Genomic DNA, 16,782 nt, shown 5'->3' with positions numbered 1-16,782 from the left:
CTTGCTCGATTTTCTGCAAAATAACAAACAAAGAATAACTGTGAGAAGATGCATCAGAATAGCATTGCAAATATGATAAAGAAACAGACAAAATCAAAGCAATCATTCACGCATCATATAGCATATCAACATATTTATGAGTATCTATACACGACAGCGATGAGATTCTACAAATCTAAATAATTGAAACAATAAAATGCATGGGTCATATTGTAATCCACTACAGAAACCATGTGTTCTAATAGAAACCCCATCTGAGCGTCTGGCAACAAAAGAAAAACGGAGAAAGCGCCGCCGGAGCACAGGCTGCACAGATCCAACTTCCTCAACAGAGAGAGAAAGCTTGAGTTGACCATATTGTGCGCCTTCTCAGTTCTCTCCACCACTCCCCACTACAGTTGGATGACTCAAACGGGGAGATCTGGTAGAACCCCAACCTATCTTTCGATGGGGTGTGCGTGTGGTGTGTCTATGCTTCGGGAAGAAGAGTTGCAGAGATGGGAGGAAAAGAAACAAAGCAGAGGAATGAGGGAGAAGGTTCGAGAGATTCTCACATTCTATTCGTTTTATCATACATTGTGAGGCTAAAAATCATTATAAATTTTTTTCTTTAAGATTAAACACAAACAGTATCTAAGTAAAGCTAATCGTATAATGTACGATGAATAAATAAAATGTAAGGATAAGACCCAAAAATGATCTTCATCCAACCGCAATGGCATCATTTGCATGCCATCAAATATAAAAAAACTATTTTATTTACTTTAGTTATTTACTCATCTTCATAAAACCATAACCTGCTAAGTTTCTCTAGTTCAATGGGTGATTTTCCTTGGAACTTCCATTCATCAAAGGGTGATTTTCCTAGTGGTGCTGACACGCTTTCTTTCACCTTACAACGCCGACAACAAAATGAACTTTTATGCAACAAATATACTATTATTGGAAAATGGATCCTCTCCGATCCTTATGTGGGGATCCTAGGGGTTTCCACATATCTGTCGTTCATAGTATATCGTATAGTTATTTTTTATTAGGTACTTTTATATTTAATTTTAAATAAAAAAATCAAATTATTTCTGACCGGATACATAATAAATGACTAAGATGTGAAAATAATGGATCCGGAGAGAGGATCCATTTCCCTGTTATTGTATGGCACAGCAAACACGGCATGACACGTAGCAAAGTTAAAATGATTGAGATTGGGTGATAATATTATAAAATCGCCACGACCCATATCCGACATAGATACTTTTTTCTTTTTGACCCCACCTTAGTCTTAGTCTTTGCCATTGTATTCCAACGGGTATTTGGCCACATTCAAATACGTGCGTTGTAGTACCTAGGAAATCCTCAACAATGTTGCTGATTATTGTAGCTTCATGGCTAGCAATTAAAAACAGATCACACATTTAATTAGTGATTTTTTTTCTTTGCTATATTTCAGAGAAACGTGGAAAATAGACAGCAATATTACACTATAATGATTTTTTTTCCTTTGCTATATTTCAACGAAATGTGGAAAAGAATTTAAAAACACAAACCGACAATAACTTGTATGTAAACCACGGTTTGTGTCTCTTTATTCACGTCTAACTTCTCCTCGAGTTCCATCTTCTATTAGATGTTTGCAAAATAAGAACATCATGCTGAAATTCAGAAAGAAGAAATACAGTATTTAGTATTTATTTTTGAAAATGCCAATCCGAAGCCGTTGAGTACATTTGAGCTCCTTCAAGTCTTACGATTGAAAATGACACAGTGATCGTCCAACACCTGTTGTTTACTCAATAAAGCTACCAACTGGGAGTATATCTCTTCTTTTACAAAATCTCTGTTACTTTGGCTCAGCGTAAACATTGTTGCACCCCGATGATTCATCAATCTTGCAACTGCAGAAGTTCCGAAACCCTAGTCACATACAAATTCACTGCAAGAAACAGGACGACATGAAGCTTACAGCAACTTCATCAGAGCCCATACTCCTCATTTGGTTCAGTCACCGACTCCAACTCCATACAATGAGCAATAAGTAACAAATATACAGTTGCGAAAATCATATATATCAATGTGATTCTAAAACTGTTGGAACATAAACCAAAATTATATCAAATATATAGTTGTGAAACAAGGCAAGCTATCAAAAGATTATAGTGGGAAATAATGAAATGTTTGAGGAGAATGTAACTGCAGGTATATCGAGTCCGAATTTTAGAAATGGAACTGAGGCCAAAAACAGGACAATGGATTCCAGAATCTTTAAAACAACAGAGAAGAACGATGAACAGAACAACTCCATCTTCCCAACTTCATCATCGATGAATAGATCAGTATCTTCTCTTACTTGATTACACATCACAAGAAAAAAGTTCCACAAAGTTACGCAAACGTGAAGGCCTAAAATTTAACTAAATTGTGCAGAGGGTGGCAAGGCTTGATCAGTAAGCGATGAAAAAAATCATCCCACCCGCAATTCAGGCAGTGCCAATGACTCAAACGATTCAACATCTACTTTATACTTCCCAACAGTGGGCCATCTCAAGGACTATGGACTGACATACAAAACATGCTTTAGGGTTGAATGCTATGTAGACCCACGAAAATTGTTAATATTAGTGGAAAAACACTTTTAAGAATCAAACTATGAAAAAACAAAAAGTGCTTGACAATCAACTGTTAATGTCCGGTGCAATAACAGTTAGGTCTATGGATTTTCTTCTTCAAAATGGTGTTGTAAAATGGAGTTATGAAAAATAAAGCAACGAACAAACGTTTAAGACTGGATGATAAGGGGTACCTGGAAGGCTGGAAATGGAGGAGAGTGGGGCTGTAATATGACAATTTGGAACCCTACTCTCTCACTTCTTTCTCTAACCTCACCCACAAAATTAGAGTCATACAAACAAAACAAAAAATTCACAAAAAATCTGTAAAACTATATGAAAAATTCAAAAATTTTAAAAAAAAATGAGAGAGGGAAAAAATTACTAGTGTAGAAGCCCCAAATCTTTAAGCTGGGATTTGATGCTTTTAGGGTTTCAAACAGTCTCATTACTAAAGTGCTTTAGCCCACACCCTGCACCGGAAATAGCAGCAGCAGCAACAACCAAAAGCACTTTCGAGAAAAGCAACGAATCAACTACTAAAGTTCTTTTAACCCCCATGATCAGCCAACATGACTAATAGAAACGACAAGTCGTTGACGCGGTTGATTTCGTCATTGCTTTGGGCTGGGTACGCTGGAGAATGAGGCCCGACCAGCCCATATCAGCCCAAAAAACTTGACCTCCTACGCGGTAACTTGTTTGTGTGTCTCTAAAAAAAAAAACAATTTAGTTATTTTGTAACCCTCTATTCAATTAACCTTAAAAAAACAAGTACTTGGCTGAATCCTGAATACCTCAGAGCCAAATTTCAAGCGCATGTGTAAAAACAAAGTACTAACACTACTGCTCTACATTTCTATTGCAAAGATACTTGTAAATCAAGCTATTGTAATCATATATAATTCGATGACTCAAACCTATCGAGGGATTCAAGTACAAACCTTCCATGTTCTTCTCCGCTGCTGCATAATCCTTTATACTCTGTGTGGCAATGAAACCCTAAGTGCTTCCACTTCCCACGTCACCTTAGTCGTGAACAAATAAAGGACCCATAAAAGTCGAAAGGCAGGAGACGTAATTTTTGCAAAACCAATAATGTATCAAGACACATTAGGCTGCAATTTTGACCCAAACTCCATCCCAGAATTTGCAAGGAAGTAATATGTAGGAATAGAGACTTGTGAGATTATGAGGGTAGAGATCAATCAAGTTGATTCAAGCGGTCATGTTTTCTATATTGATATATCCTTTGATATTAAAATCCTACTAAATCTTATTAACCAACACCAAATCAAAAATTCCATCTATTCTTTTTTCATGCATTTAATTTTTTTCCTTAAAAATGGGACAACTTGTGGCAAGTCACAACTATTCACCTCTTCCGGGCCCAGAGAGGCTATGGAGAATTTCATCTTACCTGTGGCCACAGTCAAGTAGACTCACCAGCTTGGAGCATTGAACATGGGACCTCCCACGTTTTTTGTTTATTGGGGAGCCGCACACCGCGCCCTTACCAAGCCACTCGCTGTGGTTTTTTCATGTATTTAATTTAAATTAATTATTTGTTCAAAAATTTAAATTAAATCATTTTCTTATATTAATCTAAAAAAATATCACCATAAAAAAAAATTATTTAAAGACAATTAAAAATGAAATGTACGTACCCAAACTCCTAATAAATAAGAAATTGTGGATCGTCTGAAGTGAACGGTTGCTGTTGCTCCCCCTCAATATCAAACGGAACATTTGTTGGGCCCGAAGATAAGGAGAGCCATTGTCGTTGCCGATCATACTCATCATCGACGGTATCTGAGGATCCAAGTGGATGAGGCCTCTTCCCAAGACTACTCGTTTGTCCCAAAGACAAGTGAAGCCATTCATCTTCTTTGCACAATAAGGGGTGCAACACGCAGCTTTTAATGCGTGTGCCCTTGGGGAATTGAAATTTAACTTTACAATTATCTCCCTGCTTCTTTTCTAAATCCACTGAGTTGAGCCCCACATGAGCTGCCTCCATGCCATTCCCAGGCCATATAAATTCTGAATACACTTCTGTTCCGTTGATGTTAATAGAAGCACAACCATCGTAAAAAGTCCGTGGTTTAAAAACACAAGATAGAGACAATCCTAATAACGTCTCCCCGACTTGTAAATTTAGAGGAATTTCAAAACAAAATTCAATGCCTCCAGCAAATTTTCCTGCAGTTCTCCATTCATATTCTGGCATGGTTGTTGGATGTTTAGAGTAATAGCTGAAACACTTTGGAACTTCATGGCCTAGATAAATAACTCTCAAGTTAGAGCGCCGAATAGGTTCTTGCAAGCAATAATACGTAGATAACTAATTACAAGCAACCGTGATTTGATCTCTCTCCCAAGTATCAACAAATTGTATATTTTAATTTCAAGAGAAATTAAGAGAGGAGAGAGGAACCTGATTCAAGCTCAACAGATTGTTTTCTAACTTTGCCACCCCATCACCACTTAGTTTAAAGCAGTTACGCATGTACAGTAGATTTAGCGTCGGGGGCAGTTTTGGAATTTTCTCCAATGATGTGCGATCATCCAGCTCTAAATAATGTAGTTTTGGTGGAAGGGCTTGTGGAATTTCCCGAAGCCTCTTGCAACCGCTCAATGTAAGTCCCCATAAGTTGACAAATTTGCTAATGCAATCCGGAAGACTAACAAAATTGTTTCTGGACAGATCAAGTTCTGTTAATGTGGACCAGCAATCAAGCAAGGGGCAGAAGGAAATCACTTTCTGATATATTGCATCCTTTAAGATAAAGGTAATCTAGAGCAAATGTGTTACAGTTGTCCTGTGAAGTCTCTCAGTCAGTTGAAAGCAGTTGAGATTCGGTACTGCTGGATGAAACTTCATCAAATGTCACCCTGTTCTTCCCAAATGTCACCAGTTTTGGGCATTCACAGAATTCAACCTGAATGAGATGTTGCAACCTATAAATATGATGTAATGATGTACCTGTAAGGTTCTTACAACCATATACTGTCAATTCTTCAAGCCTAGTAAGATAGGAAAACGATCAAGGCAACTCTCTTATGCCACTTTCATCTATATCCAAGTACGTTAGAGATTCCATCTCGTCTTATATTTTTGGGAAACTCTTGAGCCTTGTGCAACGACCAAGACAAAGCCGTTCAAGGGATCTCAATCTCAGTCTTGTTGCAAATCTCGTACGACTAGAGCTCCCCCCAAGATCTAATCAACAAGTCTATCACGGAATCCAATAGAATCATCCACCTCAACCAAGCTTGTGCAGCCACGTAGATCCATGTACTTTTTGTTTGGGCTTCCAGATAAGTTAGGGATTTTTTCCAAAAATTCGCAATAAATTAAATTCATAGATGTAAGCTTAGCCAAATTCTGTGAAACCAAAATTAAAAAAAAGAAAAACAAATAAAAAAAGTCACATACTTTAAATATAATAATTAATAATGAAAAACTCTGCAAAAAAATCTTTTTTCGGAAAGTAAAATATACATTTAAATTAGTAATCGTCCAACTTAATTTAAAATATGTATAAGCACCTTAAATCCCTTCAATTGTTTGATGCCACTGCTTGACATAATAAATGTGACAAGTAAAGAAGGGCTGCCTTACATTGTCAAAGTCAGCATTTGAAGCACAAGCTTCGACGAACTCAATGTTGTGCTCATTGCACCATTCCAAACATGTGTGCCTAGCCTCCCAATATGGCTCGTCATCCCCCAATAAACTGCTTCCTTCAGTCTCGGAGATTCCATACACAGTGAACCCCGGACCGTCATCAGCAATTAGGTCTCCAAGCTTCCGCAGTCGTCTTCTATAGTCGGTATGAACTGGGTGACCCGGAACAAGATCAACCTTATTTCCTAGTATATCGAACTTTTGAAGATCAGTTCGAGATAACCCATTTCTGAAGCGCAGACAGAGACGACAACTGCAGCATAACGCAAGCAAATTGATATAAGACACATTGAAAATCATGCTAAACAAGTAAACAAAGTGACAACGAGTGAGTGGCAAGAGACCGAAACCTCAGTTGTGTCGAAAAACAAAGTGACAGAGAGTGAGTGGCAAGGGACTCTATAAAAAATTCGTCATGGAGATAAGCCATCCATACCGAAACACCAGCTGTGTAGTAATTTGTAGAGATATTCCATCTATTTCTTTACAACAAAAATCATCAAAATACACATTTCAAAAGAATTCAAAACGAATTGTTTGTTCCCAAAATTCCTAATAGTTGAATTATTTGATCCCTAAGTTCAAAACTTTACATACCCATCAACTACCAGCTGAGATGACGATGAAGAATCAGAAGCATCGTCAAAAATCCAAACCCAGTAAGCCTAGAAATCAAGAGGTCATGAATTTAGTATCGACCAAAGGAGAGAGAAAGAGAGAGAGAGCTTACGGGAAATGAGAGAGCGTTTGCCGACGCGGGGGGAGCCGAGGAAGAAGATGCCGGGCCGCTTCTCCAGAGAGTCTCCGTCCTTCGATTCGGTTTCCATTTCTCTAATTACTATCCGAGAGACTGATAAAGTTTGGATCTTTGAAGACTATGACTGACTTTCCAGCAGATTTTTATAAAAATATTGTTACATTTATCATCTATTTATATATAAATTTTTTTAATAAATATACGGTTTTCAAACTCATTTTTATTAAAAAGATGGTATAAATAAATTATTAAAATAGGCAGGTCAAATTAGTATTAGACACGAATTTGTAAAAATATGTCAGACAAGTAATTTGATTTTGATTAGTTTCACAACTAACAAAAATTAGACCCTACTTTAGTAAGAACCTTCGTGATCTATATTGAGTTATTTGCTATATGATCATCATAATTAGTGAGAGAGTCTAACAATATTCGTTTCAAAATATGTCTACTTAGATAAGAAAATGTAAGTTTAACCACCAAATATATTCATAAAAATCATTTTGAAATCCAAGGGTGGTCGACCTTTTCAAAACTTCAATCAGTATTTTGGAATATGCTTAAATGGGTATTTCAAGTTTATAAGAAGTGGTGCAAATAGTCAAACAAAACATGTCACTTATGAGCTTATGACCCAAGAGAATTAATTTTTCGGTACAAAATAGTCAAACATGTCATTAAGTGAGGTATAGTGATGATTACAAAATCACTTTCTAAAAATGCAATCCAGTCATCAGCACTTTTTCCAACTCAAATCCTGTCCTCATAATCCCAGTCTAAAGCCAAACCAAACTTTCAAACCCTCCAAACAATCAAATCAGTTCTCATTGGAATCCAACAGATGCATCAGCAGCAGCTGACTTCAAGAGGCATGCCTTCAGTTTCAGGCACCTTCAAGTAAACAAATATCCAGGAACGATGCACCCGACAACATAGATTCCGAAGATGCCAGCAAATCCAACGGAACAGAGCATGACAGGAAATGCGTAAGTGATGATGATGTCTCCAATCCAGAATGTGAGGGCACAGATGGCAATGTAGAGGCCGTGGATGCTCGTAGGGATGATCACTGCGCAGAGAATGTTCGGGGTTACTCCAAATGCCATGACGAAGCAGCAGGCACGGCGGTGGAGATTGTTGCATTCAGAACAGTTCCCAAGTTGACAATGTTGGCAACTACAAGAAGAGTGAGGGACAATATAATGTGGAGAGCAGCAGCGACCTGCATACCAAGAAAGGCAAAAGGGAAAGCTTATTTTCCGCAAATATGCATTAGATAGAATCGGTTACAAACTTCTAGTCTAAAATGGAACTGGAGGGACACTAAATAGACCATAAGGGACACTAAACTGTATTTTATCGTTTGGATAGTGTACCCTAGTTATAATTTTGATTAAAAGTTAGTATTCGGTTCTATGAAACCGAAGGTGTACGAAATTATCTTCTGCGAGCTATATCCATTAAGAAAGTTGTAATGGCACTTACGAAGGGAGATGCAGATGTCGGATTCAACCCTATGTTAGATAGAAGAATGGCGACGCCGACCTGCTCATACACCTGAGGAGTGTAGAAAAAAAGTTACATGGGTTTAAATAAAATTTCCCTTTTAGATTTTTCTACCAAACCTGTTGAAGAATTTGAAGTCCAATTTCAACAACTAATGCACGCAGCACGCTTCACTCCCAGCTTCCGATGGTGGAACATAAAGAGACCGCAGGCTTGTCGGTTCCTTGGCAGAAACAGCAGGCTGACTAACTAGAGCAGCAACATTAATGAGTTCACTTTCTTGGCTCACACCAGAAATTTAAACAACCGAAGCAGGTTGAGACCTGTGAGATCATGAGGGTCGAGATCAATCAAGTTGATTCAAGCGGCTATGTTTTCTACATTGTTATCTCCTCTTGATATTAAAATTCTACTAAATATTATAATCAACACCAAATCAAATTTCCACCTATTCATTAATTGAAAAAGCAGAAGTAAATGCTAATAAAAAAAAAATAGTTGCAAACCCCGACTCTTGATTAAACAGTAGTCCTACAAGTCTTCCATCTCTGCGTGTAAACTTGATTAACAGAGAGAGAAGCATGTGGTTTACATGTTCATCCAAACGATGTAGTTCTTTGATCTTCGTGTAGAAATTTTGTACTCATATGAACAAAACCAAGTTTTTAGGTAATTAATCTTGAATTTTGTACTTATAATCTCATTTCTCCTTGTCTATTTTCCTTCCATAATTGTTTGTTTTGATTAATTAGAATTTGATTTTATTTGTGAAAGGTACTTCAAGATACAAATGTGGTTTCTGTTTTTCTAAGAACTAACCACCTACAGATATGAAATCTTTGTTTCTAAAGATATGAAATCTTTGATTATGCAGATTGAAAACTGTTCAAATTTTTTCCTTTGTTTAATTTAAATTAATTAATTTTTATTATATTAATTTAAAAAAGATATCACAATAAAGAATAATAAAAAAATCGCTAAAACTGAAATGTACGTACCCAAACTCGTAGTAAATCAGAAATGGTGGACGGTTGCTCTTGCTCCTCCTCAATATCAGAAGGAACATTGTGATCAATCTGCGTGCGTTTCGGATGATTATCCGCTGGGTTCAAAGATAAGGAAGGCCATTGTTGTTGCCGATCATATTCATCATCGACAATATCTGTGGATCCAAGACTACTCGTTGGTCCCAAAGACAAGGGAAGCCGTTCATCTTCTTTGCGGAATAAGGGGTGCACCCTGCAGATTTTAATGGGTGTGTCCCCGCGGGTTTGAAATTTAACTTTACAAATATCTCCACCAACATGAGCCCCACGTGGGCTTTCTCCCTGCTTCTTTTTTAAATCCACTAACATGAGCCCCACATGAGCTGTCTCCAGGCCTTTCCCATCCCACCCAAATACTTTATAGTCACTTGCTTCGTTGATGAGAACACGAAAATTGTAAGAATATCCAAATTCTGATAAAGGCAGTGGTGGAAAAACACAAGATAGAGCCAATCCTAATAATGTCTCCCTCTCCTGTAAATTTAGAGGAATTTCAAAACTAAATTCACTACCTCCACCATAATAAGGTTCACGTTCAATCCTAGTGACTGTTAGATGTTTAGAGGTATAGCTGAACCGCTTTGGAATTTCATCGCCTGGATACCTAACATGCAATTGAGAGCACAAAGGAGATTCCTGCAATAGTGAATAATATGTAAATAACTAATTATAAACAATCGTGATCTATTCTCCCTCCCAAGTATCAACAAATTATATATTTTAATTTCAAGAGAAATTAAGGGAGGAGAGACGAACCTGATTCAAGTTCAACAAATTATTTTCCAACTTTGCCACCTCATCGCCACTTAGTCTAAAGCAATTATCCAACTGCAGAAACCTAAGCCCCGAGGGCAACTTTGGAATTTTCTCCAATGATGTGCAATCTTCCAGATGTAATCTACTTAGATTTGGTGGAAGGGCATGTGGAATTTCCCGAAGCCTCTTGCAACCACTCAAATCAAGTACTCCCAAGTTAACAAATTTGCTAATGCATTCAGGTAGACTAACAAAATTGTTTGTCCCCAGATAAAGACATACTAAATTGGACCACCAATGAAGAGGCACAAGAAAATCAGTATCTGATAAATTGCATCCACTAAGATCAAGATAAGTACAGCCTACGTTGGGAAGGGCTAATGGGTTACCGTTGTCATGTGAAGTATCTAAGCGAGTTGAAAACTTCCCAAATGTCACCAGTTTTGGGCATCCATCCATTTCAATATGGTCGAGATGTTGCAACCCAAAAATGTGATGTAATGATGTTCCTGTAAGGTTCTCACAATTATTTGCTAACAATTCAACAAGCCCAGTAAGATATGCAATTGATGAAGGCAATTCTCTTATGCCACTTTCTTTTATGTCCAAATACTCTAGAGATTCCATCTCGGCCTCTATTTCTGGGAAACTCTTGAGCCTTGTGCAACCATAAAGATAAAGTTTTTGAAGGGATCTCAATCTAAGTCTCGTCGCAAATCTCTTAAGCCTAGAGCACCCACCAAGACTTAATGTAACAAGTTTATCAAGGAATCCAACAGAATCATCAACTTCAACTAAACTTTCACACTCATCTAGAATCAACTCCCTTAGGTTTGGACTTCCGGATAAGTTGGGAATTTTTTCTAAGAATTCGGAACCACTTAAATTCAAAGATGTAAGCATTGCCAAATTCTGTGAAATCAAAATCAAAAGAAAAAAAAAATCACAAACTTTAAATAGAATAATTAATGATGAAAAGCTTTGGCAAATTTCTTTTTCCAAAAATAAAATATACAATTAAATTAGTAATTGTCCAAATTAATTTATAATACGTATACATACCTCAAATCCCTTCAATTGTTTGATGCCACTGTTTGGCATAATAAACGCGACAAGATGCATTAGATGACAATTGGATTGCAAATTGAATGTAAGTATATGCTTTTGAAGAATATTGGATCCCCAATCTTGAAGCTCAACTCCACCGAATTCAATCCACCTCAAATCGTCAGGTAGATACTCAATGCATCCAGAAAAGTGTGCATTACGGCTTATAAAAATTTCAAGATTTACCATCTCGAAAAAGCTTTTTGCATTCAAGGGTATCACATCTGGCTTGGGCAACTTCACCACAATGCCTTTAATTTTCTTTGTTCCCTAAGATGGAAAAATAAATAGTGTTAACAAACAAATCGTATAACAAAGAAATCAAAAGGGTTTTAATTTTTTTTTTTCTTTCCAAAATCATGCCAATTAAACCAAATGCAAGAACATATATTCTACTTACTCTGTTTTCAGTTAGAACACGGTACACATCTTCATGATGCCACAATCTGCTCCGCTCGCCTGGTTCAATGGGCGATTCTTCACGAACTATACGCTTACCCATTTTTTCTAGCAAGTCATGCATCAAAATTCTATTATGTTCAACAGTTATGATGGCTTTCTCAACGAGTACGTCAATACAATCTTGAGGTACATTGAGCTTCGAACTTCTTAATATTTGTAACACATAGTCTTTACGTTCACCCTTGAAGAAGCATGCAATGTCTAAAAAAACTTGTTGCATGACATAATCCAAGGTATCATAACTTTTTCGAAGTATTTTTTGAATTCCTCCATAAGGTTCTCTATCGTAAGAATCATAACTATCCAATATAGCTTGCCAACGATCTATACTTTTATTACGTAGATAAGAACCTATAAGATTAAGTGCTAACGGATGGCCTTGAGCATAGGCTATTGCACGTTGTGCAAGTCGCAAATAATCATTTGAAGGTTCTTTTTTTCCGAAGGCATTCAAAATTAAGAGCTCAAAAGCCTTGTCGTCTTCTAACTTTTGGACCTCGTATATCAACTCAACGTCATAAGAATTCAACAATCCTCTGTCTTTTGTGGTTATGATCACTTTGCTACCCTCACCGAGCCATTCAACTTGAACCAAGTTCTTTAACTGCTCCAGTTCATCCACATCATCAAGAATTAAGAGAATCTTCTTTCGCCTCAACAGTTTCTCTATAAGGCTGTTTGCTCTATGAGGCTCGACAACTTTCCACTCTGAACCACCAATCTCACTTAGAAGAGTGTTTTGTAGTTGGAGTAGCCCTCCGTATTGCATTGCCAGGAAACAACTACCTTCAAACTTGTAAGCAATTGCATTATAAACAGTTTTTGCAACTTCTGTCTTGCCGATTCCAGATGCCCCCCAAATCCCAACCACACACGGATCATTTCCACCGACATCTAAAAGCTCTTTCACCTTTTCTACACAAGACTCCATTCCAACTTGGTATTTGGCTACATTCAAATGCGGGCGTTGTAGTACAAGGACTAGGATCTCCTTCACGATCTTTCTGATAAATGTAGCTTCATACCTACCAGTTTACATAAAAAATTGCCACATTTAGCCAATCAACTTTTTATGCTATACTTCTTTGAAAAAGGAAAAAAAAAAATGTAAAAAGAAGAAGAGAATGAAAAGATAAAAAGATTGAAAAAAACAGAGGTATGGATAATCACTGTTGCAGTCAAGCATGTGCCGCTTGCAACTAAATACAGAATCATGTAAGATAATAATTGACCCATTAGTAAAAATTATTTACCCCTATGCCATTATTCACAATTTCACATTGCCGTTTATTACTTTGTAAAATCCAAACATCTTTCCGTACTTAAGACATTGACTTTTTTTTTTTTTCCCTTTTGTTAAAAATAATAATAATAAGACATAGACTTCTTTTTTTCTTTTTTTTTTTTCATTTAAATGTTATGTTGTTGCCTATTTTAACATATTGTATAATTACTATTAAGTACAAAACGAAATTAATAATAAAACTCAAATTTATCTATAAACCCATTAAACCTTACCATCACTTCTTGTTTATTCTACATTCATTCTGGCTAAAACCGTAATAGGTCTTGTAGAGAAAAACAAGCTTTTTTATTGATGGATGGTGATTTTGAAATTTTGAATCCTCCAACTAATATATGACTCAATTTATGAATATTTTGTTCGTTTGATTTAAATTTGTTTTAAAGTTTAAAAGATGAGTATTTGGGTTTCAATTTTTTTCATCAATTCCGAATGATTTGTTAAGCTTTTTGCAATTGGAAAATTCTAAGAAAAAACTTCTTACCAATGTTCTTAAATTATAAACTTCCGTGCTTGTTGATAAATATAAGGGGATGAATTGTTCGATTTGTTGCTTATGCACATCAATAGAAAGAAAAAAGGCAAATGTCTGGATTTGGTAGCAGAAAGAAGAAAAAAAGTAGCCATGGAAATGCTATTGGGAAGAGGGGGGTGGGGCGAGGATGCCTCTTGAAAAAAAAAATCAACTACAGATGTTATTTTATAAAGAGAATGCATGTAAAAATAATTTAATATTTTGAATTGGATTTGAGATGGTAGTTTAGGTAATAAATTTGGGTTTAAAGAGAGATTAATTCTTTAATAATAAAAAATAATATGGAGGAAAAAAGTAAATTGGATGTAGAAAGAGGTTACATGTGTTCAAATAAAATTTCCTGATGAAAACAGATGTTTTGTATGGATATGTATCATTTCTTTCCTAAAAGTACTAATTTACCTAACATCATTAGTAATCGGTAAATTACAAAACAACACCATAGGTACATTATTTGGGCAGATAAATTAATGGAGTCAAGTTTTGATCCGTGGGAGAAAGATCCATTATTCCGGTGGCAGAAGAAGTTCAAGAATCCACCGACAGATAGCATTTCTCATGGTTCGTTTCTGTGATTTCTGGGGCTCCAATTCCAAATATGTTCATCAGTTTGTGGATTTTTCCAACAAATTTTAAACTTTTTGACGTTTTATTGCAATTTTGCATCTTTAATTTGATAGCTTCCAACTCATTTGAATCAAATCTCAGCTTTAGGAGAGCAATTTAAGAGAGAGAGAGAGAGAGAGAGAGAGAGAGAGAGAGAGAGAGAGAGAGCAGACAAAGGAATCAGAATCTTGGTTCGATGCTGAGAAGCTCGCCGGTACGCTCCCCCTCTTAAACTGCTTCCCCTTTACTTGCAGATTCGCATTTTTTTCTTTTACTGTTTCTGATATTCTTACTTCCACTTTTTCGATTTAATTCTTTTGCTTCGAACTAAATTAGTTAAATTGATGAAGTAGATCTTTTGCTCTCTAGAACTCTCCAACAAAACCAATGACTATGTAGCTTTCAAGGATGTAAATTTTCACCAAACAAGTTAATTTCTGGATTTGTTCTATTTGGACTGTTAATTTCTGGATGTAAATTTTGGTGTAAAGTTAGTTCACTAAGGGACTGGCTTAGTTCACTAAGGGACTGGCGATGAAAATAGGACATTTGAGGTGTGTTGTATAAAAGTTAGTTGGGATTATAGGGGGTGGAAAATAAGATGTTAATTTTTTAATTTTTTATGGCGGATGGAATAATAATGTGTGGGAAGATAGAGTAACGGGATGAGTTTATCGGATTTGGATCCTCTCCTGAGCCCAAGGAGAGGATCCTCTTGACCAAATAATTTGGGCCGTTGGATGAAAATCCGACGGCTATAATTATTATAACTTTAAAGGGATCCTCTGTTTGTAGCCGTTGGATTTTCATCCAACAGCCCAAGTTATTTGGTCAGGAGAATCCTCTCCTTGGGCTCAAGAAGAGGATCCAAGTCCGAGTTTATCAGTTAAAAAAAAGATGACAGAGTATTACACGAAAGAGGAGTGCCAACAACAACAGGAATCACTCCCTGATTCGCTAGCTTTGGTGAATGAGTCTATAATTATATATGAAGAAGATGGTCATGTAGGTTTAACATAAACTAGCCTTCATGCACGTAGCGCATGTGGAGTAAATCTATCACCTCCTCATTAGTGTAGATAATATATGCACAAAAGACCATTTTTATAACCGGCACTACATGTCTTTTAAGATGTTTTAAATGTGTTTAAAAATAGATAAAATAATATTTAATTAACAACTGATTGAATCACATTATTATTAGCCCATTGTAGTACTAATTATAAAAATAAAATTAAAAAACTGTACAAAAAAATTAATTATAAAAAAATATATTGTTTATATTACGAAAATATTCCTATATTATTTGATGCATTATTTCTGATTTTTTTAAACTTTTATGTTTGGGGGCATTTTTGTCCCATCATTTATGGTAAAACCCGTGACCGCAAATGGGCTTCCAACTTTATTTAGTAGCATAGATAAGAGTTATCTTCTTCATATGTAAATTATAGACTAGCCATTCAACAAAGCTGGAAAATTATGGAATTGCTGCAGTCAAGTATGTGCCTCTTGCTAGGGATTTAAAAACTAGCAACTAAATAGGTATTATTGTAGTAGAAACTAAAACCTGAAATACAGAATCATATAATTAAACAAACTACAAGGAGTGAAGAAATGTACGTACTCTTCCTCTTTGACAGTATGTCCTGACAAATTTGCTACTTCTTTTAGAGCACTCCTCCATAAGAGGATCTTCCGCTCGTCCTTGTATTTGCATTCATGTCCTGTAAATGCGTCACCGAACCTACTCGTTTGATTTCGTACATGGGACGGATCCACCTTGTAGAAAACTGGCCAAACTATTTGCTGCCTTGACCTTCTACATTCAAGGATATGTACAAGTTCATCCAAGCACCATCTTGACGATGCATAGTTTTCAGAGATTACAATGATTGAAACTCTCGACTCTTCAATTGCTTTTAGAAAAGCCGGTGATATTTCTTCTCCTCTTTTAAGATGACGATCAATGAAAGTGTCGATTCTGTTATGGTTCAAGGCCTCGTATAAATGATCTGTAAAAGTAAAACGTGTATCCTCACCTCTAAAACTCAAAAATACATCATATGTCCATGAAGGAGGCAAGGAAGAAGAGGCAAGTTGAATGGCCATAAGAGAATTAAGGACAAATAAACTAAAGAAAAGAGCGTCTCAAAGAATTGGAATATGCAGTATGGTATGGAGTGTGGACGGTGGACTCTCTCTTGTTATATATATTAGGCCTTATGCATGCTTTTCTTCCTGTGAAGGAAGCAGCAGTTTCCAACCACCTTCAATGTGAATGTGGACACTCTCTTGTTATATTAGTCCTCATGCTTTTCGTCCTACTAAGCAGTTTCCTTCCTACTACCCTTCAATGTGAATGTGAACAAGTTGAAGGAAATGAACTTTCGTGGAAAAATATTGA

The 16,782-nt window shown here is 36.3% G+C and overlaps 1 protein-coding gene, 1 long non-coding RNA gene and 1 pseudogene across 2 annotated transcripts; all 3 read right to left on the bottom strand.

Annotated features, from left to right (window-relative positions):
- Window positions 1-3,556: 3,556 nt before the first annotated feature.
- Window positions 3,557-5,904, bottom strand: LOC137747750 (uncharacterized; annotated as a pseudogene).
- A 70-nt stretch (window positions 5,905-5,974) lies between these two features.
- LOC137748711 (uncharacterized) lies at window positions 5,975-7,162 on the bottom strand. Its single transcript, XR_011070105.1, has 4 exons — window positions 7,028-7,162; window positions 6,895-6,962; window positions 6,648-6,779; window positions 5,975-6,550 (listed from the first exon to the last, which is right to left on the bottom strand). It is a non-coding gene; the product is annotated as an uncharacterized lncRNA (long non-coding RNA).
- Window positions 7,163-7,667: 505 nt separating this feature from the next.
- On the bottom strand, window positions 7,668-16,542 carry LOC137748710 (TMV resistance protein N-like). The gene is made up of 8 exons (XM_068488887.1): window positions 16,003-16,542; window positions 11,870-12,956; window positions 11,425-11,739; window positions 10,363-11,274; window positions 9,559-10,242; window positions 8,540-8,883; window positions 7,946-8,276; window positions 7,668-7,914 (listed from the first exon to the last, which is right to left on the bottom strand). Exons 1-6 carry the CDS (start codon window positions 16,485-16,487, stop codon window positions 8,833-8,835), a joined length of 3,534 nt encoding a protein of 1,177 aa, XP_068344988.1. The 5' UTR covers window positions 16,488-16,542; the 3' UTR covers window positions 7,668-7,914; window positions 7,946-8,276; window positions 8,540-8,832.
- Window positions 16,543-16,782: the final 240 nt, after the last annotated feature.

The sequence above is a fragment of the Pyrus communis genome, chromosome 10, assembly GCF_963583255.1.
Source record: "Pyrus communis chromosome 10, drPyrComm1.1, whole genome shotgun sequence".
NCBI lineage: Eukaryota > Viridiplantae > Streptophyta > Magnoliopsida > Rosales > Rosaceae > Pyrus > Pyrus communis.
This window is presented reverse-complemented; position numbering and strand designations above follow the sequence as displayed.